We start from the raw sequence: 20,995 nt of genomic DNA on the forward strand, positions 1-20,995 counted from the left end.
CCAGGACTCTGCGCTGGGCACGCAGCACTTTTCATGCTCGCTCTGAACAGGCTTTGGCACACAGAGCACAACCTGGCTGGCTCTGCCACCAGCACAAGTGGAGAAAGAAGAAGAAGAAGCAGGGGCTGTTTTGCAGCCATGCCCAAGAGACTGGAAGGGTGCCTCCCTCTGATCCACTTGCTTGGCTTTCTGACTGGCTCTGAGGCAGGGGCTGCCATTCCTCACTTGTGGGGACCAGATCCGCACCCAGGATCCCGGCACTGCCTGGCAGCGCCCCGGACACTGGCACGGTCACGCGCCCGAGTCTCGGGCACTGTGCTGCTGCTTCATTTGCTCTCTGGAACACCCAAAGCTCTCTGTGAAGCCCTGGTGCTCTCTGGTTCTGCCCTCTTCCTGACCCTGTGCAGGGATGGAGCATTGCTGTGCTTTCAGGAAGCGATTCTTGAACCCTTCCAGCATTCCAAGCTCCTTTGCCCTCCATGAGTGCTTGCCACGGAATCCCTCCCAGCTGGGTTCAGAGCATACTCAGGTTGGCTCTTCTAAAACCCAGGGGCTTCAGGGTGCTCAGCAAGACCTTGGACTCCACAGTGTTGTGGAACTGGAGCTTCAGCACAGAGACCTTTCCAGCCTGATCTGCCCTCGTTCCTCTGCGTCTCTGCTCAAAACACGGCGCAGAAGAGAACGGCAGGAGGGGCCTGTGAGTCCCAGGGCTCTGGATTTGTGCTGCTTTAGCTCCACAGAGATGCAGACAAAGTGAAGAAGCCAAACTGTTTATTGATGTGAAGCAAAGCAAAGGGATGAGCTGGGGAGGAAAAAAGGGGATGGGCAGGGTCTGAATACTGGAGGGAGAGAGCAGGCAGGGAGGGGGCTGAAGCCACAAGAGCTGTGACAATCATCAGCTCTGCCTGCAGCTCCAGCTGGTCTCTGGTCTCCAGGTGGTTTCCTCTTCCGTGGCACCAGGAGGTCTTAAAGGGACACAGCTTTGTCAGGGCCATCAATTGAACGTAGTTCTGCAGCTCTTTGGTTGAATACAAGTTGATCTACTGTGCTTGCATGGGAAGGGCTGCTTTCTTCCTCAGGGCTTAAAAGGTTGCAAGAGAGAGGAACAAAGCCACGGTCAGAGCCTGGATCTCCAAGGAGATCTTCATTCCAGGGGCATCTCTCCCAGTTATTGCCATGGCCAAGACAGTGAAGGGACCAACGGGATCAATTGCTGGCCACGAATCCCCCCCGCCCGCATCCCGGAAATCTCTCACGCCGCACCCCGTTCACTCAAGAAGCAAAACCCCTCCGCAGCCGCGGCAGGGATTGCAGCTCCTCCTGCCAGCCCCGCTCACAGCCCGCTGCCCTCACTCACCCTCTCTGAGCACCTGCAGCTCTTCCTTCTCCTCCCTCAAGCTCCGCCCGGCCATCCCTGGGAACACAGACCCTGTCACGGCTCTGCCCAGCGGCACAGCTCCCTGCCAGCGGCGCTGCCAGCCCTGTGGCCACTGGCCCTCGTGGCCCGGCAGGGCTCAGCCCGGGCCCTTGCCGCACGCTGCCGCCCAAGGGCACGGCTGCGAGAGGGCGGCAGCAGCGCCGAGGGCAGCCGGGGCTCCACGGCGCCGGGCCCGGATGGCAGAAGCTGCCGGGGCAGCAGGCGGGGCTGGGGCCGAGCTGCGGCGGGGCGGGGAGGGAGCCCGGGCTCAGCCGTGAACCTGACGGCCGCCTCTCGCAGGGGCTCCTGTGGGCTCCGCAGGTACCGCAGGGCCTGGCGCAGGTGCTCGGCCGCTCGGCTCCTGTCCTCTGCCAGCTGCAGAGAGCGGCGGGAGGGAAGGGCCGGGGCCGGCACAGAGCACAAATGTCGGGGACAGAGGGGAAATGCGGGTCTCACCTGGCCAGCCGTCCCACGGCTTAGTGCTGGTTGTCAGCAGAGCCTTCATGGTCTGCACTGCTAACCTGTGTGCAGAGCAAAGTCCAGGTCACACTGGGAGCACTGGTGCAGGCCACCAGGGCATGGGAAGGACTGGAGGACTGGGACCTGTTGGGCTTGCTGGGAAGGCGGTGTTGCTCCTGGCACCCTCTCCAGAATTTATCAACTTCCTTTGGCATCGGCTGTGAGGTGATGAAATCTTGCATGAGCAGAGCCGTAAATAAAGGTTCGGAAGCATGCATCCTCATGGCCTTCTGGCCCTTTGGCAGCTGGACCATCACCCAGAGCACCAGAGTTGCCTGTGAAAGAAGCAGCCCGAGGCAGCGCTCAGTGCCAAGGTGCCCATGGGGCAGGGCCCGAGGGGAGAGGCAGGGGGAGCAGCGGGCCTGGTGCCCCCTGAGCCTGTCCCTAGCCCAGGTTTCAGCCCAGCGCCCGAGGCACAGAGAGGATGGAGAGCTGCTGGAGAGGTGACCTGGGGGGGAGCAAGGGCTAGTTCCAGAAACTCACAGCCAGTACAAAAACATCGGTGTCATCCCCATCCGAGGTGAACATGCTGTGTAGAGGCCAGTCCTCCATCACACAGAGCAGAGTTGGCAGCACCTTCTCCACTGTTGGTCCCGATGTGCCTATGGCTCTCCAAATCATTGCAGCAGCTCTGTGGGATCAGAGCTCTGTGTCAGGGGGGTCTCAGTCACAGTACCATGTCCTGTACAGCTGTGACAGAGCCCCAGTGCCCTGAGAGGCAGGGAGGGAGCCTGGCAGTGGCAGCAGGCTCAGGAAACAGAGGGGCCTGAGGGTCCTGGAGCTCTCCACCTTTCCTGCAGACCCCACAGGACAGGCTGTACAGGGCGATGGGCCCTAAAGGCTGCTGAGCCCTGAGCTCTCAAGGCCCGTGGGCCCCGTACCTGTCACACGCTGGGGCACAGCGCAGGAGGGTCAGCACCACGTCAGCAGGGTGTTCTCCAGCCAGCCTCAGAATGTCAGTGCGCAGCCTGGCATCTAAAGTGCCCTGGGATGTCACTCTCTGGTGAATGCTTTTCACCATGGCTGGCACCTGGGGGAGGCATGGCGAAGACATGGAGGGCTGTCCAAGCTTCCCTCGAGAACTGCTTCCATTCCTGCTGCGCTGTGCTGGCCTCAAAGACTGAGGCAAATCTGGGCTGACATTAGGCTCTGCCTGGAGCTCGGTCAGCCTGGAGTCAGGCTCAGCTGTGCCCTCTGTTCCGCTCCTGGCCTTTCTACGTCGAAGGGGCGCAAACTTCCCGAACATCTGCAGGAGAACAAAGGTCAGGGACGAGAGGGAAGTCCCATGGAGTGCTCCAAGCACTGTGCTGTGCTGAGCAGTGACAGCAGGCCCAGCCCAGGTGGGGATGGCTGCAGGTACCTGCGCTGTTCTGCGGAAGCGGCCACGGGTGGGGTCCTGCTCTTGTGTGCGGTCCATGGCTGCACCTGGCAAAGAGCGAGCGCAGCCAGGGCTGAGGGGCTGCGGGAGAGGCCGGAGAACAGAGCCCAGCCCTGCGCTCCCCAGGCAGGGACAGCCCCGGGATGCCCCAGGGGATGGAGCACGGGGTGTGCCTGGCCCCTCTTCTGTCCTGTGCCTGGGCATGTCCCCAAGGGGACGGGATGGCATGGGAGAGGGCCAAGCTGGCAGCAGCCATCACCCCTTTGGCCCAGCTCTGCCACTCACCATCCTGCACTGGCTGGAACTGCTCCGGCTCTTCAGGCTCTTGAGCTGGGTCCACTCTCGATCCTCTCCTTCTTTTTCTGCTGAACACTTTAGAGAGGTTGAGACATCTGCCCGCCATGGCAGAGTCTGGCCTTGAGTGCACCTTGAACAGAGATGCCTTGGGAAAGCTGTGTGGCAAACAGTCCTGCAGTCTGGCTGCAAAGTCAGCTGTAGGAGTAACTCAGAAAAGCTCCGGGTCCGACAGGAAGGAGTGCGCTGTGCGGGGGCTCCTCACGGCACCGCTCTGTCCCGTCCTGTCCCGTCGCGTGCTCCGAGCACTGTGCCGTGGCCGTGTCACCGCCGGCTCTTATATCACCACACATCACCAACAGTCATTGGACACCGTGTCCTGTTCCATGCCATGGTGACCATGCTGAACGGTTCCACTAACGGCCCTTGCACACACTGCCACCGGCCCTGGGGTGCCCCCAGCCCCCCCAAAGTGGCCCAGGCTGGAAGGAATCCCTCACCCCAAGTGTCTAAGACAGCCCGAGAGGATCTTTAGGAACGGCTCCAACCATCAGCAAACGCTGCCCAGCTCTGCGGGCTCAGGGCAGCAGAAGGAGCCCCCAGGGCTCCGACGCAGCCGCAGCGGGAAGGGCGCGGGGCCTTGCACAGAAGCTGGCTCGGCCTCCTTGGGACACGTCCCGGCTGGTGGCCGTCCTAAACCCGCGGCTGTGACACAGACAAGGAACGTGTGGGCCAGGGCACGAATGCTGCTCTGACCCCTGGGCCCTGCGAGCACTGAAATCAGCAGGTGTGGCAGAGTCCCTGCCCAAGCAGACCTGCCACCCCCCCGAGCCCTGGCAGCGCTGGTGCCCGGCTCCTGCCCCAGAGACCTGTGCCCCGGGGGCTTCTGTGCCAGAGGGAGCCAAAGCCACGTGCACTGGGGGCTGTGCTCCTTCCTACAGGGGCTGGATGCAGGAGCACCTGGAGCAACTGCTGGCAACACTTGGTGTGGCAGAAGCTGTTAGTCCTGAAATAATTTCTTTTATGGGAGGGATTGGCAGGAGACCTAGAACACAATCAGCAGCTGAATTTCCCAGTACAACTAGATTGTACAGAGGCACTGTCATGTTTCCTTGTGTTCTAATAAAAACATCAGCCCAATTTCTGGTGTTGCAGTTGCTGTGTCTCTGGTGCTGGTAGCTCATGCCCAAAGAGAACTGGGTGCCTGCTGAGCACAGCAGTGGAGAACCATAAACAGGGAACTTCGAGCACTGCAATAGATAAAGCTTCCAATAATCTCTTCTCCATTTCCAAAGACAAACATCTGCAAACACATTTTGGAAAAGCCAAATGAATTCCATTGTTCCTGGGATACAAATTATGACTAAAGATACCAAGCAAGGATTACACACAAGGCCTTTGGAAACACTTCCTAGATGTATTAAAGTCTCTCCCATGCAGAGCTGTAATAGCTGAACTTCTGCTCTGTTGCACAGTTCCAGGTAGAGTGGGAAGAAGTCCACAGTGTTCCTGTACAGTCTGAAATAGGGATGCAGGCTTGGACCAAATTCTTTCCTGGGTGGGATAATGCTGAAATCCTCTGCATTCTGATGCCCAAAAACTAGGCAAGAAACCAGTAGTACTCTATAGTATAAGGCCTATGGGGCAGGTATTTGTGTATTTGATAGCTGGAGTGAGGGGCATTGCTCCACAACACAATCGCTTGTCCATTCTTTGCACAGTACTGGCTTTTATCATTTTTTTACTTAATGTCCAAATTATTTTTTGCTATCTTTCATATTGCAGCATATTTTCTAATGACATGACTGTGTGAGCCCTTGTAACACATGCATGGTTTCTGCACGAGGTGGTTGTCAGCCTCCTGCTGCTCGTTTTGGATGAAGGCTCATAAGTCTTCCTCGGGCTTGAACTTTCCACCCCTGCTTCCTGGGCGTGCTCTATAGGATTGTCTGCTCAACTAGCCAGCGGTTACCTTTTGCCCTGACTGATCTATATATGTGCAACAACTGCTATAAATTAGAATACAAACTCCTCCCATTTGGCTGTTCCCATATCTAACACCATGTGGTTTTGAAAGACTACTTCTTTTATTGAGTTTATTTCAGTTTGTAGTTTCTTAAAACATCCGCTGTTGAATTAGAATCAATTCTATTTTGGCTGAGAGGCTTGAAGTGGCCTGTTGCACTTGTGCAATTCCTACACTTGGGAGCAACAGCCTCACAATCTGTGAAGCCTGGTGCTGTAGCACACTGGTGGGTTATTGGGTGTTGCCTTAGTGAGTCTGTTTTTCCATAGGCATTGGAGTCTCCTGTGGACACTGCTGAAGGCCTGGGCCAATTTCAGCCAGGCCTTTTCTCAGGTTCTGAGTCTTTTTCTCAGGCTGTGACACTTTCTCAGCTCTGGCCAGGATTTTTCCCAGGGTGATATCTTTCTTGCAAATAGAAGTTAATAAACATAAGATTAGAACCTGGTGTTGACTGTGGGACAGTGACATGGGATGTTTTCGACTATTGCCCAATGAACTGCTGTCCTGCTTGAGATTCACGACAGGTCAGGTAAGGTTTTACAAAGGTTATAGGTCAGGTTTTAATAAAGTGCTTTTTTTCCTTCCCCCCAAAAGGTGTGTTGCTATTATTTGCCACCCGTATTAAACAGCAACAGACTACCTGTCAACTCATTAGTTTGGTTTGTAACCTGTAACTGAGGGAGAAGGTATCCCATGGTACATTGGCCAGTCCAGTTACCTGGTAATTGTCTTCTTGCTATTCCGTTCCCACAAGGCCATGGAAAATTGGGAGGGGAACTGGAGGATTCCAAATTCCCATTGCCGAGAATGCTGTAATTCCATGGTTTTGCTGGGAATCTGGGAGTGGAGCTAGAGAAATCTCAATTCTGGACATCTGGAATAATGATGTGAATTTTGTAGGGTTTTGGGACACCTTATGGGGTATTCTAAATTCCTTACACCTCGAATGCCTTGATTCCATGAGAGTATAATTCCATGACGGGAACTGGAGGATTCAAGATTCCCAACACCCAAAATGTCATTATTCCATGGGATTTTCGGATGGGAACTGGAGGATTAGAAATTCCTGACACCTGGAATGCGATTATTCCATGAGAATTTGATGGGAATTTTGGCGGGCATATGGGGGATTCCAAATTCCCGACACCGGGAATGCCATTATTCCATGGGATTATGGGATAGGAACTGGAGGATTGCATTGGAATTATGGAGGGGATCAAGATGTTATTAAATTCCCCATGCCTGGGAGGCTGTTATTCCATGGGAATTTGGCGGGGCATATGGACAATACAAAATTTCTGAAGCTTGGAATGCCATTATTCCATGGGAATGTGGGAGGGGAACTGGAGGATTCAAAATTCCCTACCCCCTGATTGCTGTAATTCCAAACTTTTGACAGAAATTTAAGAGGGCATATGGAAGATTTGAAAATCCTAATGCATGGAATGCTGGTGTTCTATGGGAATTTGGGAGGCGACCTGGAGGATTTCCAATTCCCAATGCCTGGAATGCCCTTATTCCATGGTTTTGGTGGGAATTTGGGAGAGGAACTGGGGTATTCGAAATTCCTAAAAGTTGAAATGTGGTTATTCCATGGGAATTGGGAGCGGAACTGGAGGATTCTAAATTCCCAATGATGAGAATGTGTTAATTCCATGGCTGTAGTGGAAATTTGGGAGGAGACCTGGAGGATTCTAAATTCTCAACCCTCGGAATGCTGTAATTCCATAGACTTAGTGGGAATCCGGGATGAACGCAGGAAATTTGGGAGGGACGCAGGACGATTCTAAATTCACAATGCCCAGAATGCAATTATTCAATGGGAATTTTTGAGGGGAACTGGAGGGCTCAAAATTCCTAGAACTGGGAATGCCATAATTCCATGGGGATTTGAGTGGAGAACTGCATTATTTTAAATTCCTGACACCTGGAATGCTGTTGTTCCATGGAATTATGATAGGAATTTGGGGCGGGTGAATGGGGGACATTTGGAATGACATTATTCCATGGGAAACTGGGAAGGCAACTGGAGGATTCAAATTCCTGACAGATTCAGAATTCTGTTATTCCTTGGGAATTTGGGAAAGGAACTGGAGATTTATGAATTCCTTATGCCTGGGAGGCTGTTACTCCAAGGGAGGGCATACAGACAATACAAAATTTGGGACGTCTGGAATGCTGTTGTTATATGGGAATTTGGGAGGGGAAATGGAGGATTCCAAATTCCCAATATGCCGTAATTCCATGGTCTTGGTGGGAATTCAGGAGGGGCCTGGAGGATTCTCAGTTTCTGGCAACTAGAATGTTGCCATTCCTTGGGAATTGGATGGAAGTTTGGGAAGCCTTATGAGAGATTCAAAATTCCCACAACCAGAATGCCATTATTCAGTGGGAATTGAAATGGAGTATTCAAGATTCCCAACTCTCAGAATATCATTATTCCATGGAAATTTGGGAGGGGAACAGCAGGATTCTAAATTTCTAACCCCTGGAATGCTGTTATTCCACAGAAATTTGGTGGGAATTTGGGAGGGGAACCGGTGGATCCTCAATTCCTGAAAACTGCAATGCTGTCATTCCATGGGAATTTGGTGGGAATCTGGGAGGGTGTATGGTGGATTCTATATTCCAGAATGTCATTATTCCATGGGAAATCAGGACGGGAACAGGAGAATTGTCAATACCGGACACCTGGAATGCTCTTACTCCATGAGAATTTGGGTGAAGAGCTGAAGGATTCCAAGTATCTGATGCCCAGAATTCTGTTATTCCCTGGGAATTTGGGAGGGGAACTGGAGAAATTTAATTCCCAATGCCCTATATGCTGTAATTTCCTGGCAGTTTCAGAGGGCATATGGACGGTTTGAAATTCCTAACATCTGGAATCCCATTATTCCATGGGAAATTGTGAGAGGAGCTGGAGGATTCTAAATTCCTGATACCCAAATGCCATTATTCCATAAGAATTTGGGTGCAGACCTGGAGGATTCCAAATTCCTGATACCAGGAATGCTGTAATTTCATAGTATCAGTGAGAATCTGGGAGGGAAGCAGGAGGATACTAAATTCTCACTGCCCGGAAGGCCATTATTCCAGGGGAAGTTTTGAGGAGAACTGGAGGGTTCAAAATGCCCAAAACTGGGAATGCTGTAATTCCACGGGAATTTGTGTGGGGAATGGGAGTATTCTAAATTCCTGACACCTGTAATGTAGTTATTACTTGAGATAATGGTGGGAATTAGGAAGGGTGTCAGAAGGATACTAAATCCCCCACACCTGAAATGTCATTATTCCATGGGAAATTGGGAGAGGAACTAAGTATTCTCAATTCCTGGCACCCGGAATACTGTTATTCCATATGGATTTAGCTGCAGAGGTGGAGGATTCAGAATTCCTGACAGCCAGAATTCTGTTATCCCCAAAGAATTTGAGAGGGGAACTGGAGAGTTCTAAATTCCCAGTGCCTGGGATGCTGTTATTCCATTGCAATTCGGGAGGGGAAATGGAGGATTCCAAATTTGCAATGCTCAGAATGCTGTAATTCCGTGGTTTTGGTGGGAATTTGGGAGGGGGGCCGGAGGATTCTCAATTCCTCACACCTGGAATATTGCTGTTACTTGGGAATTCTGTGGGAGTTTGGGAAGCCTTATGGGGGAATTCTAAATTCCCAACACCCAGGGTGCCATTATTCCATGTGATATTGGGAGAGGAACTGGAGGATTCCAAATTCCCGATGCCCAGAATTCTGTTATTCCCTGGGAATTTGGAAGTAAACCTGGAGAATTCTAAATTGCTATTGCTTGGAATGTCACAATTCCATGGGAATTTGTGAGGGGAACTGGAGCATTTCAAATTCCCCATGGCCAGACTACAGTTATTCCATGGGAATTTGGGTGGGTACGTGGACGATTCGAAATTCCTGACGCCTGGAATCGCTGTTTTCCATGGGAATTTGGGAGGGGAACTGAAAGATTCCAAATTCCCAATTCCTGGAATTCTATAATTTCATGGTTCTGGTGGGAGTTTGGTGGGGGAGGTGGAGAACTGTCAATTCCTGCCATCTGGCATGCAGTTATTCCTTGGGAATTTTGTAGGATTTTGGCACAGGTTATAGAGGATTCTAAACTCCTGACACCCGGAATGCCATTATTCTATAGGAGCATTGGAAGTGGCACTGGAGCATTCAAGATTCCCACACACAGAATACCATTATTCCATAAGAATTTGGGGGGAGGGGGAGGAACTGGCACATTGAAATTACTGACACCTGGAATTCTGTAACTCCATGGTATTGGACTGTGGAGCTGGAGTGTTCCAAATTCTCCATACCTGGAATGCCATTTTTCCAGTTGAAATTTCGGTGGGGAATGGGAGGATTCCAAATTCCAGATGCTGAAACTTCTGTAATTCAATGGTTAGGGTGGGAATATGGAAGGGAAGCCAGAGGAATCAAAATTCTTGCTGCTTGGATTACTGTTATTCCATGGGAATTTGTGTGGGGAACTGGAGGCTTCAAAATTCCCAAAACCGGGAATGCCATAATTCCACGGGAATCTGGCAGTGGAACTGGAGGATTCTCAATTCCTAACACCTGGAATGCTGCTATTCTTTGGGATTCTGGTGGGAATTTGGAGGGCGTACAGAGCATTATAATTTCCCAACACCCAGAATGCTGTTCTCCTCTGGCGCTGGAGGATTCCAAATCCCAGATGCCTAGAAATCTGATATTCCTTTTAAATTGGAGTGGGGAACTGGAGAATTCTAAATTCCTAATGCCCAGGATGCTGGAATTCCATGGGAATGTGGGAAGGGAATAGGAAGATTCCAAATACTCTATGCCTGGAAGGCCATCATTCCATGGAAAGTTTTGTGAGGATCTGGAGGATTCTAAATTCCTGACGCCAGGAACACTATAATTCTGTAAATTCAGTGGGAATCTGGAAGGGAAGCAGGAGGATTAAAAATTTCTCACTGCCTGGATTGCTGTTCTTCAACGCGAATTTGTGAGGGTATCTGGATGGTTCAAAATTCCCAAAACCAGGAACGCCGTAATTCTATAAGAATTTCAGAGTGGAACTGGAAGATTCTGAATTCCTGACACCTGGAATGCAGTTATTCTTTGGGGTTCTGGTGGGAATTTGGGAAGGGAACTGGGGCATCTAATATCCTGATACCCAGAATGGCATAATTCCTTGGGAAATTGGGAAGGCAACCAGAGGATTCTCAATTCCTGACAGCCGGAAGGCTATTATTCCATGGGAGTATGGTGGGAATTTGAGATGGTGTGTAGGAGATTCTAAATTCCCGACACCCGGAATGCCGTTATTGCATGGGGATTTAGAAAGGCAACTGGAGGATTCTCGATTCCCGACACCTGGAATGCTGTTCTTCCAAGGGGATTTGGGTGCGGTGCTGGAGGCTTCCAAATTCCTGATGCCCAGAATTCTGTTATTCCTTTGAAATTTGAGTGGGGAACTGGAGAATTCCAAATTCCTAATGCCCGGGATGCTGGAATTCCATGGGAATTTGGGAGGGGAGCAGGAGGATTCCAAATGCCCCATGCCTGGAAGGCGGTCTTTCCATGGGAAATTTTGTGAGGATCTGGAGGATTCTAAATTCCTGAGGCCAAGAATGCTGTAATTCTGTAGTTTCAGTGGGAATCTGGGAAGGAAGCAGGAGGATTCAAAATTCTCACTGCACAGAAGGCCGTTACTCCATGGGAATTTGTGAGAGGAACTGCATGGTTCAAAATTTCCAAAACCGGGAATGCTGTAATTCCATGGGGATTTGGGAGTGGAACTGGAGGATTCTCAATTCGTGACACCTGGAATGCTGTTATTCTTTGGGGTTCTGGTGGGAATTTGGGAAGGGAACTGGATCATTCTGAATTCCTGATACTCGGAATGCTGTTATTTCATGGGAGTGTGGTGTGAATTTGAGATGGCGTGTGGGGGATTCTAAATTCCCGACACCCGAAATGTCATTATTGCATGGGAACTTGGAAGGACAACTGAAGGATTCTCAATTTGTGACACCTGTCACAAAGGCTGTAATTCCATGGGGATTTGGGTGCAGTGCTGGAGGATTCCAAATTCCTAATTCCCAGAATGCTGTAATTCCATGGTTTTGGTTGGAATTTGGGGGTCAGGTGGAAGAATCTCAATTTCTTAAACCTAGAACGCGTTACTCCTTGGCACAGCTTATGGGAACTTCTAAATTTCCAACACCCAGGGTACCATGATTCCATGGGAATATGGGAGGGGAACTGGAAAATTCTGAATTCCCAGCACAAAGAATACCATTATTCTGTGGAAATGTAGTGGGGAACTGGGGGATTCAAAATTCCTGACATCTGGAATGCTGGTTTTCCATGGCAATTTGGTGGGAATTTGGTAAAGCCTACGGGGGATTCTAAATTCGTGACACCTGAATGGCATTGAAAATAGGGAGGATGACTGAAATCTAAATTCCTTACATCTGGAATGCTGTTATTCCTTCGGAATTTGTTTGCAGAGGTGGAAAACTACAAATTCCTAATACCAAGAATGCCACTAGTCCAGTTGCAGTTTAGGTGGGGAACTGGAAAAATCCAAATTCCTGAAGCCCGAAATTCTGTTATTCCCGGGGAATTTGGGAAGGAGAGCTGGCGAATTCCAAATTCCCAATGCCTTGGATGCTGTAATTCCATGGGAATCTGGGAGGGGAACTAGATGATTCTAATTTTTTCCATGCCTTTGAAGCTGTTATTCCATGGGTATTTGGGAGGGCATATGGATTATAGGAAATTTCTGACACCTGGAATGCCATTATTCCAAGGGAATTTGGGAGGGGAAATGGAGGATTCCAAATTCCCAATGCCCAGAATGCTGTAATTCCATGGTTTTGGTGTGAATTTGAGATGGGAGCTGGGGGATTCTCAGTTCCTGACACGTGGAATGTTTCTATTTCTTGGGAAATTGGTGGGATTTTGGGAGGCTTTATGGGGGATTCTCAATTCCCCACACCCAGAATGCCATTATTCCATGGGAGTATGGGAGGGGAACTGGAGGATTCTAAATTCTTGAAACATGGAATGCTGTTATTCCATGGGAATATGGTTAGAATTTGAGAAGGTGAATGAGAGATTCCAAAGTCCTGACCCCTGTAAGGCTGAGGATTCTTGAGGATTCTGTATTCATCCCATAGGGAATGCTATTATTCAATGGGAGTATGTTAGGAGAAGTAGAGGATTCCAAATTCCTGACACCTGGAATGCCATTACTCCATGGGAAATTGGGAGGGCAACTGGAGGATTCTCAATTCCTGACACCCAGAATCCCACAGAATAACAGCATTCCAGGTGTCAGGAATTTCTAATCCTCCAGTTCCCATCTGAAAATCCCATGGAATAATGATATTCTGGATGTTGGGAATCTTGAATCCTCCAGTTCCCGTCATGGAATATACTCTCATGGAATCAAGGCATTCGAGGTGTAAGGAATTTAGAATACCCCATAAGGTGTCCCAAAACCCTACAAAATTCACATCATTATTCCAGATGTCCAGAATTGAGATTTCTCTAGCTCCACTCCCAGATTCCCAGCAAAACCATGGAATTACAGCATTCTCGGCAATGGGAATTTGGAATCCTCCAGTTCCCCTCCCAATTTTCCATGGCCTTGTGGGAACGGAATAGCAAGAAGACAAACCAGGTAACTGGACTGGCCAATGTACCATGCGATACCTTCTCCCTCAGTTACAGGTTACAAACCAAACTAATGAATTGACAGGTAGTCTCCAATGCCTATGGAAAAACAGACTCACTAAGGCAACACCCAATAACCCACCAGTGTGCTACAGCACCAGGCTTCACAGATTGTTAGGGCATTGCTCCCAAATTTAGGAATTGCACAAGTGCAACAGGCCATTTCAAGCCTCTCAGCCAAAATAGAATTGATTCTAATTCAACAGCGGATGTTTTAAGAAACTACAAACTGAAATAAACTCAATAAAAGAAGTAGTCTTTCAAAACCACATGGTGTTAGATATGGGAACAGCCAAATGGGAGGAGTTTGTATTCTAATTTATAGCAGTTGTTGCACATATATAGATCAGTCAGGGCAAAAGGTAACCGCTGGCTAGTTGAGCAGACAATCCTATAGAGCACGCCCAGGAAGCAGGGGTGGAAAGTTCAAGCCCGAGGAAGACTTATGAGCCTTCATCCAAAACGAGCAGCAGGAGGCTGACAGTCACCTCGTGCAGAAACCATGCATGTGTTACAAGGGCTCACACAGTCATGTCATTAGAAAATATGCTGCAATATGAAAGATAGCAAAAAATAATTTGGACATTGAGTAAAAAATGATAAAAGCCAGTACTGTGCAAAGAGTGGACAAGCGATTCTGTTGTAGAGCAATGCCCCTCACTCCAGGTATCAAATAAGGAAATAACTGCCCCATAGGCCTTATACTATAGAGTACTACTGGTTTCGTGCCTAGTTTTTGGACATCAGAATGCAGAGGATTTCAGCATCATCCCGCCCAGGAAAGAATTTGGTCCAAGCCTGCATCCCTATTTCAGACTGTACAGGAACACTGTGGACTTCTTCCCACTCTACCTGGAACTGTGCAACAGAGCAGAAGTTCAGCTATTACAGCTCTGCATGGGAGAGACTTTAATTCATCTAGGAAGTGTTTCCAAAGGCCTTGTGTGCAATCCTTGCTTGGTATCTTTAGTCATAATTTGTATCCCAGGAACAATGGAATTCATTTGGCTTTTCCCACGTGTTTGCAGATGTTTGTCTTTGGAAATGGAGAAGATATTATTGGAAGATTTATTTATCGCAATGCTCGAAGTTCCCTGTTTATGGTTCTCCACTGCCGTGCTAAGCAGGCACCCAGAACACAAGGAAACATGACAGTGCCTCTGTACAATCTAGTTGTACTGGGAAACTCAGCTGCTGATTGTGTTCTGGTTCTCCTGCCAATCCCACCCATAAAAGAAATTATTTCAGGACTAACAGCTTCTGCCACACCAAGTGTTGCCAGCAGTTGCTCCAGGTGCTCCTGCATCCAGCCCCTGTAGGAAGGAGCACAGCCCCCAGTGCACGTGGCTTTGGCTCCCTCTGGCACAGAAGCCCCGGGGCACAGGTCTCTGGGGCAGGAGCCGGGCACCAGCGCTGCCAGGGCTCGGGGGGTGGCAGGTCTGCTTGGGCAGGGACTCTGCCACACCTGCTGATTTCAGTGCTCGCAGGGCCCAGGGGTCAGAGCAGCATTCGTGCCCTGGCCCACACGTTCCTTGTCTGTGTCACAGCCGCGGGTTTAGGACGGCCACCAGCCGGGACGTGTCCCAAGGAGGCCGAGCCAGCTCCTGTGCAAGGCCCCGCGCCCTTCCCGCTGCGGCTGCGTCGGAGCCCTGGGGGCTCCTTCTGCTGCCCTGAGCCCGCAGAGCAGCGCAGCGTTTGCTGATGGTTGGAGCCGTTCCAAAAGATCCTCTCAGGCTGTCTTAGACACTTGGGGTGAGGGATTCCTTCCAGCCTGGGCCACTTTGGGGGGGCTGGGGGCACCCCAGGGCCGGTGGCAGTGTGTGCAAGGGCCGTTAGTGGAACCGTTCAGCATGGTCACCATGGCATGGAACAGGACACAGTGTCCAATGACTGTTGGTGATGTGTGGTGATATAAGAGCCGGCGGTGACACGGCCATGGCACAGTGCTCGGAGCACGCGACGGGACAGGACGGGACAGAGCGGTGCCGTGAGGAGCCCCCGCACAGCGCACTCCTTCCTGTCTGACCCGGAGCTTTTCTGAGTTACTCCTACAGCTGACTTCGCAGCCAGACTGCAGGACTGTTTGCCACACAGCTTTCCCAAGGCATCTCTGTTCAAGGTGCACTCAAGGCCAGACTCTGCCATGGCGGGCAGATGTCTCAACCTCTCTAAAGTGTTCAGCAGAAAAAGAAGGAGAGGATCGAGAGTGGACCCAGCTCAAGAGCCTGAAGAGCCGGAGCAGTTCCAGCCAGTGCAGGATGGTGAGTGGCAGAGCTGGGCCAAAGGGCTGATGGCTGCTGCCAGCTTGGCCCTCTCCCATGCCATCCCGTCCCCTTGGGGATATGCCCAGGCACAGGACAGAAGAGGGGCCAGGCACACCCCGTGCTCCATCCCGGGGCTGTACCTGCCTGGGGAGCGCAGGGCTGGGCTCTGTTCTCCGGCCTCTCCCGCAGCCCCTCAGCCCTGGCTGCGCTCGCTCTTTGCCAGGTGCAGCCATGGACCGCACACAAGAGCAGGACCCCACCCGTGGCCGCTTCCGCAGAGCACTGAAGGTACCTGCAGCCATCCCCACCTGGGCTGGGCCTGCTGCCACTGCTCAGCCCAGCACAGCGCTTGGAGCACTCCATGGAACTTGCCTCTCGTCCCTGACCTATGTTCTCCTGCAGATGTTCTGGAAGTTGGTGCCCCTTCGACGTAGAAAGGCCAGGAGCGGAACAGAGGGCACAGCTGAGCCTGACTCCAGGCTGACCGAGCTCCAGGCAGAGCCTGATGTCAGCCCAGATTTGCCTGAGTCTTTGAGGCCAGCACAGCGCAGCAGGAATGGAAGCAGTTCTCGAGGGAAGCTTGGACAGCCCTCCAAGTATTCGCCATGCCTCCCCCAGGTGCCAGCCATGGTGAAAAGCATTCACCAGAGAGTGACATCCCAGGGCACTTTAGATGCCAGGCTGCGCACTGACATTCTGAGGCTGGCTGGAGAACACCCTGCTGACGTGGTGCTGACCCTCCTGCGCTGTGCCCCAGCGTGTGACAGGTACGGGACCCACGGGCCTTGAGAGCTCAGGGCTCAGCAGCCTTTAGGGCCCATAGCCCTGTACAGCCTGTCCTGTGGGGTCTGCAGGAAAGGTGGAGAGCTCCAGGACCCTCAGGCCCCTCTGTTTCCTGAGCCTGCTGCCACTGCCAGGCTCCCTCCCTGCCTCTCAGGGCACTGGGGCTCTGTCACAGCTGCACAGGACATGGTACTGTGACTGAGACCCCCTGACACCGAGCTCCAACCCCACAGAGCTGCTGCAATGATTTGGAGAGCCATAGGCACATCGGGACCAACAGTGGAGAAGGTGCTGCCAACTCTGCTCTGTGTGATGGAGGACTGGCCTCTGCACAGCATGTTCACCTCGGATGGGGATGACACCGATGTTTTTGTACTGGCTGTGAGTTTCTGGAACTAGCCCTTGCTCCCCCCCAGGTCACCTCTCCAGCAGCTCTCCATCCTCTCTGTGCCTCGGGCGCTGGGCTGAAACCTGGGCTAGGGACAGGCTCAGGGGGCACCAGGCCCGCTGCTCCCCCTGCCTCTCCCCTCGGGCCCTGCCCCATGGGCACCTCGGCACTGAGCGCTGCCTCGGGCTGCTTCTTTCACAGGCAACTCTGGTGCTCTGGGTGATGGTCCAGCTGCCAAAGGGCCAGAAGGCCATGAGGATGCATGCTTCCGAACCTTTATTTACGGCTCTGCTCATGCAAGATTTCATCACCTCACAGCCGATGCCAAAGGAAGTTGATAAATTCTGGAGAGGGTGCCAGGAGCAACACCGCCTTCCCAGCAAGCCCAACAGGTCCCAGTCCTCCAGTCCTTCCCATGCCCTGGTGGCCTGCACCAGTGCTGCAGTGTGACCTGGACTTTGCTCTGCACACAGGTTAGCAGTGCAGACCATGAAGGCTCTGCTGACAACCAGCACTAAGCCGTGGGACGGCTGGCCAGGTGAGACCCGCATTTCCCCTCTGTCCCCGACATTTGTGCTCTGTGCCGGCCCCGACCCTTCCCTCCCGCCGCTCTCTGCAGCTGGCAGAGGACAGGAGCCGAGCGGCCGAGCACCTGCGCCAGGCCCTGCGGTACCTGCGGAGCCCACAGGAGCCCCTGCGAGAGGCGGCCGTCAGGTTTATCGGTGAGCCCGGGCTCCCTCCCCGCCCCGCCGCAGCTCGGCCCCAGCCCCGCCTGCTGCCCCGGCAGCTTCTGCCATCCGGGCCCGGCGCCGTGGAGCCCCGGCTGCCCTCGGCGCTGCTGCCGCCCTCTCGCAGCCGTGCCCTTGGGCGGCAGCGTGCGGCAAGGGCCCGGGCTGAGCCCTGCCGGGCCACGAGGGCCAGTGGCCACAGGGCTGGCAGCGCCGCTGGCAGGGAGCTGTGCCGCTGGGCAGAGCCGTGACAGGGTCTGTGTTCCCAGGGATGGCCGGGCGGAGCTTGAGGGAGGAGAAGGAAGAGCTGCAGGTGCTCAGAGAGGGTGAGTGAGGGCAGCGGGCTGTGAGCGGGGCTGGCAGGAGGAGCTGCAATCCCTGCCCCGGCTGCGGAGGGGTTTTGCTTCTTGAGTGAACGGGGTGCGGCATGGGCAGAGCAGAGAGAGATTTCCGGGATGCGGGCGGGGGGGATTCGTGGCCAGCAACTTGATCCCGTTGGTCCCTTCACTGTCTTGGCCATGGCAATAACTGGCTGGGATGCCCCTGGAAGGAGTGCAGGAAGATCTCCTTGGATTCCCAGAGATCCAGGCTCTGACTGTGTTTCTGTTCCTCCTCTCTTCCAACCCTTCAAGCCCTGAGGAAGACAACAGCCTTTCCCATATAAGCACAGTAGCTCAACTTGTATTCAACCAAATTGCTGCAGAACTACGTTCACCTGATGGCCCAGACAAAGCTGTGTCCCTTCAAGACCTCCTGGTGCCACGGAAGAGGAAACCACCTGGAGACCAGAGACCAGCTGGAGCTCCAGGCAGAGCTGATGATTGTCACAGCTCTTGTGGCTTCAGCCCCCTCCCTGCCTGCTCTCTCCCTCCAGTATTCAGACCCTGCCCATCCCCTTTTTTCCTCCCCAGCTCATCCCTTTGCTTTGCTTCACATCAATAAACAGTTTGGCTTCTTCACTTTGCCTGCATCTCTGTGGAGCTAAAGCAGCACAAATCCAGAGCCCTGGGACTCACAGGCCCCTCCTGCCGTTCTCTTCCGCACCGTGTTTTGTGCAGAGACGCAGAGGAACGAGGGCAGATCAGGCTGGAAAGGTCTCTGTGCTGAAGCTCCAGTTCCACAACACTGTGGAGTCCAAGGTCTTGCTGAGCACCCTGAAGCCCCTGGGTTTTAGAAGAGCCAACCTGAGTATGCTCTGAACCCAGCTGGGAAGGATTCCTTGGCAAGCACTCATGGAGGGCAAAGGAGCATGGAATGCTGGAAGGGTTCAAGAATCGCTTCCTGAAAGCACAGCAATGCTCCATCCCTGCACAGGGTCAGGAAGAGGGCAGAACCAGAGAGCACCAGGGCTTCACAGAGAGCTTTGGGTGTTCCAGAGAGCAAATGAAGCAGCAGCACAGTGCCCGAGACTCGGGCGCGTGACCGTGCCAGTGTCCGGAGCGCTGCCAGGCAGTGCCGGGATCCTGGGTGCGGATCTGGTCCCCACAAGTGAGGAATGGCAGCCCCTGCCTCAGAGCCAGTCAGAAAGCCAAGCAAGTGGATCAGAGGGAGGCACCCTTCCAGTCTCTGGGGCATGGCTGCAAAACAGCCCCTGCTTCTTCTTCCTCCGCCTGTGCTTGGGGTGTGCTGGTGGCAGAGCCAGCCAGGTTGTGCTCTGTGTGCCAAAGCCTGTTCAGAGCGAGCATGAAAAGTGCTGCGTGCCCAGCGCAGAGTCCTGGAAGGTGCTGGCAAGAGCATCCTGTGGGAGCAGGGCCTGGTCTCTGGCTGGGAACAGCCTGGTTTTGCTGCTGTGACCGCAGGCAGGAGTGTAGGCAGGTGAAGAGGCAGCGGGCAGCTTGTGTTTGCAGAGGGCCTGGGGCTGCACATCTGAACCTGCACCTGGAAACACACCTGGGGAAACACAAGCTGGAGCTGGAGTGCCTGTTCTGGAAGCAGTTTGTGCAGGCAGGGCAAGCAGGCAGGGTTGCAGGTTTCCTGCTGCTATTGGGGTTTCTAGTTTGTTTGTTGTGTTTCTGTTGGTTGGTGAGTGTGGGCTTTTTTCTCCCACATTATCAGGTTCCACAGGGATTCTTTCTTATTCCGAATGAGGCAGATAGATGGGACTTCTAGTTGCTTAGAAAATGCCATTTATTTTTTTATCTTCTACAGAAAACATGAGTTCTTGTAAGAGGTATTGAAAGCGTGAGCAGAAGTCACAAGAGCTATAGCTACAAGATCTTTTAAGGACATATTAACCAATAAAACACTGCCAACAAGGAGATTTATGTTAATATTCCAATACTAAGAAATTTCGTGTCATTCTTATGCAACCCTGTTCTAACACATTGTGCTGGTTCCATATGGAAGTGAGGACGGGTGGTGCTGCCTGCGGGAACAGGAGGGCTGTCCCATCTCTGAGAACTTCCCCTGTGAGCTGTGGGGACCAATCAGAGAATTAATTTAGGAGTGGACAGCTCAGGAAACCACTTTAAAAGTTATTTCGCTTTCACAAATCACATTGGATTAAGTTAACTAACTCTCGTATTGCTTCTGGCCTCTGGAGGTGCGGTGGTCTCTGGCCGGGGCCCCGGCCCGGCTCCAGGCTTGGCCTCGGGCCTGGCCCGGCACCCCGGCCCGGCACTGGCTCTGTGGGGGGCCTGGCCCAGCACTGGCTCTGTGGGGAGCCCCTGGCCCGGCACTGGCTCTGTGGGGGGCCTGGCCCAGCACTGGCTCTGTGGGGGGCCTGGCCCAGCACTGGCTCTGCGGGGAGCCCCTGGCCTGGCCCAGCACTGGCTCTGCGGGGAGCCCCTGGCCCAGCACTGGCTCTGCGGGGAGCCCCTGGCCTGGCCCAGCACTGGCTCTGTTGGGGGCCTGGCCCAGCACTGGCTCTGCGGGGAGCCCCTGGCCTGGCCCAGCACTGGCTCTGCGGGGAGCCCCTGGCCCAGCACTGGCTCTGCGGGGAGCCCCTGGCCCAGCACTGGCTCTGTTGGGGGCCTGGCCCAGCACTGGCTCTGCGGGGAGCCCCTGGCCTGGCCCAGCACTGGCTTTGCGGGGAGCCCCTGGCCCGGCACTGGCTCTGCGGGGAGCCCCTGGCCTGGCCCAGCACTGGCTCTGTGGGGAGCCCCTGGCCTGGCCCAGCACTGGCTCTGTGGGGGGCCTGGCCCAGCACTGGCTCTGTGGGGGGCCTGGCCCGGCACTGGCTCTGCGGGGAGCCCCTGGCCCGGCACTGGCTCTGCGGGGAGCCCCTGGCCTGGCCCCAGCTTGGCACAGCAGGGCCGTGGCTCAGCCTCAGCCCTGGCCTGGGGGCCCCCGGCTCCGCGTGGGCCCTGGCCGCATGGCTCCAGCACAGCCCTGGCACGGCCCCAGCCCCTGCCCTGGCCCTGGTGGCCCCCAGCTCCGCTGGGCTCTTTGCTCGGCTCGGCTCGGCTCCCCTCTCCACATGGCGTTGCCGAGCGGGGGGATGAGGGAGCCACCA

The 20,995-nt window shown here is 53.5% G+C and overlaps 2 protein-coding genes across 3 annotated transcripts; one reads left to right on the plus strand and one right to left on the minus strand.

The window, feature by feature from the left end:
• Nucleotides 1-755: 755 nt before the first annotated feature.
• LOC130255280 (uncharacterized) lies at nucleotides 756-3,947 on the minus strand. The gene is made up of 8 exons (XM_056495761.1): nucleotides 3,600-3,947; nucleotides 3,297-3,361; nucleotides 2,818-3,182; nucleotides 2,420-2,567; nucleotides 2,021-2,211; nucleotides 1,874-1,938; nucleotides 1,358-1,414; nucleotides 756-1,081 (listed from the first exon to the last, which is right to left on the minus strand). Exons 1-8 carry the CDS (start codon nucleotides 3,715-3,717, stop codon nucleotides 1,041-1,043), a joined length of 1,050 nt encoding a protein of 349 aa, XP_056351736.1. The 5' UTR covers nucleotides 3,718-3,947; the 3' UTR covers nucleotides 756-1,040.
• An 11,323-nt stretch (nucleotides 3,948-15,270) lies between these two features.
• On the plus strand, nucleotides 15,271-18,500 carry LOC130255279 (uncharacterized). 2 transcript variants are annotated; one of them, XM_056495759.1, is made up of 9 exons: nucleotides 15,271-15,639; nucleotides 15,866-15,930; nucleotides 16,045-16,409; nucleotides 16,659-16,806; nucleotides 17,015-17,205; nucleotides 17,287-17,351; nucleotides 17,433-17,535; nucleotides 17,811-17,867; nucleotides 18,174-18,500. In XM_056495759.1, the coding sequence occupies exons 1-9, from the start codon at nucleotides 15,522-15,524 to the stop codon at nucleotides 18,481-18,483; spliced, it is 1,422 nt and encodes a 473-aa protein (XP_056351734.1). In that variant the 5' UTR covers nucleotides 15,271-15,521; the 3' UTR covers nucleotides 18,484-18,500. The 2 variants fall into 2 exon arrangements, with proteins under 2 accessions (XP_056351734.1, XP_056351735.1); XM_056495760.1 differs by lacking the exon at nucleotides 17,433-17,535.
• The last annotated feature ends 2,495 nt before the right edge of the window (nucleotides 18,501-20,995 follow it).

This window comes from Oenanthe melanoleuca, chromosome 7 (genome assembly GCF_029582105.1).
Source record: "Oenanthe melanoleuca isolate GR-GAL-2019-014 chromosome 7, OMel1.0, whole genome shotgun sequence".
Taxonomy (NCBI): domain Eukaryota; kingdom Metazoa; phylum Chordata; class Aves; order Passeriformes; family Muscicapidae; genus Oenanthe; species Oenanthe melanoleuca.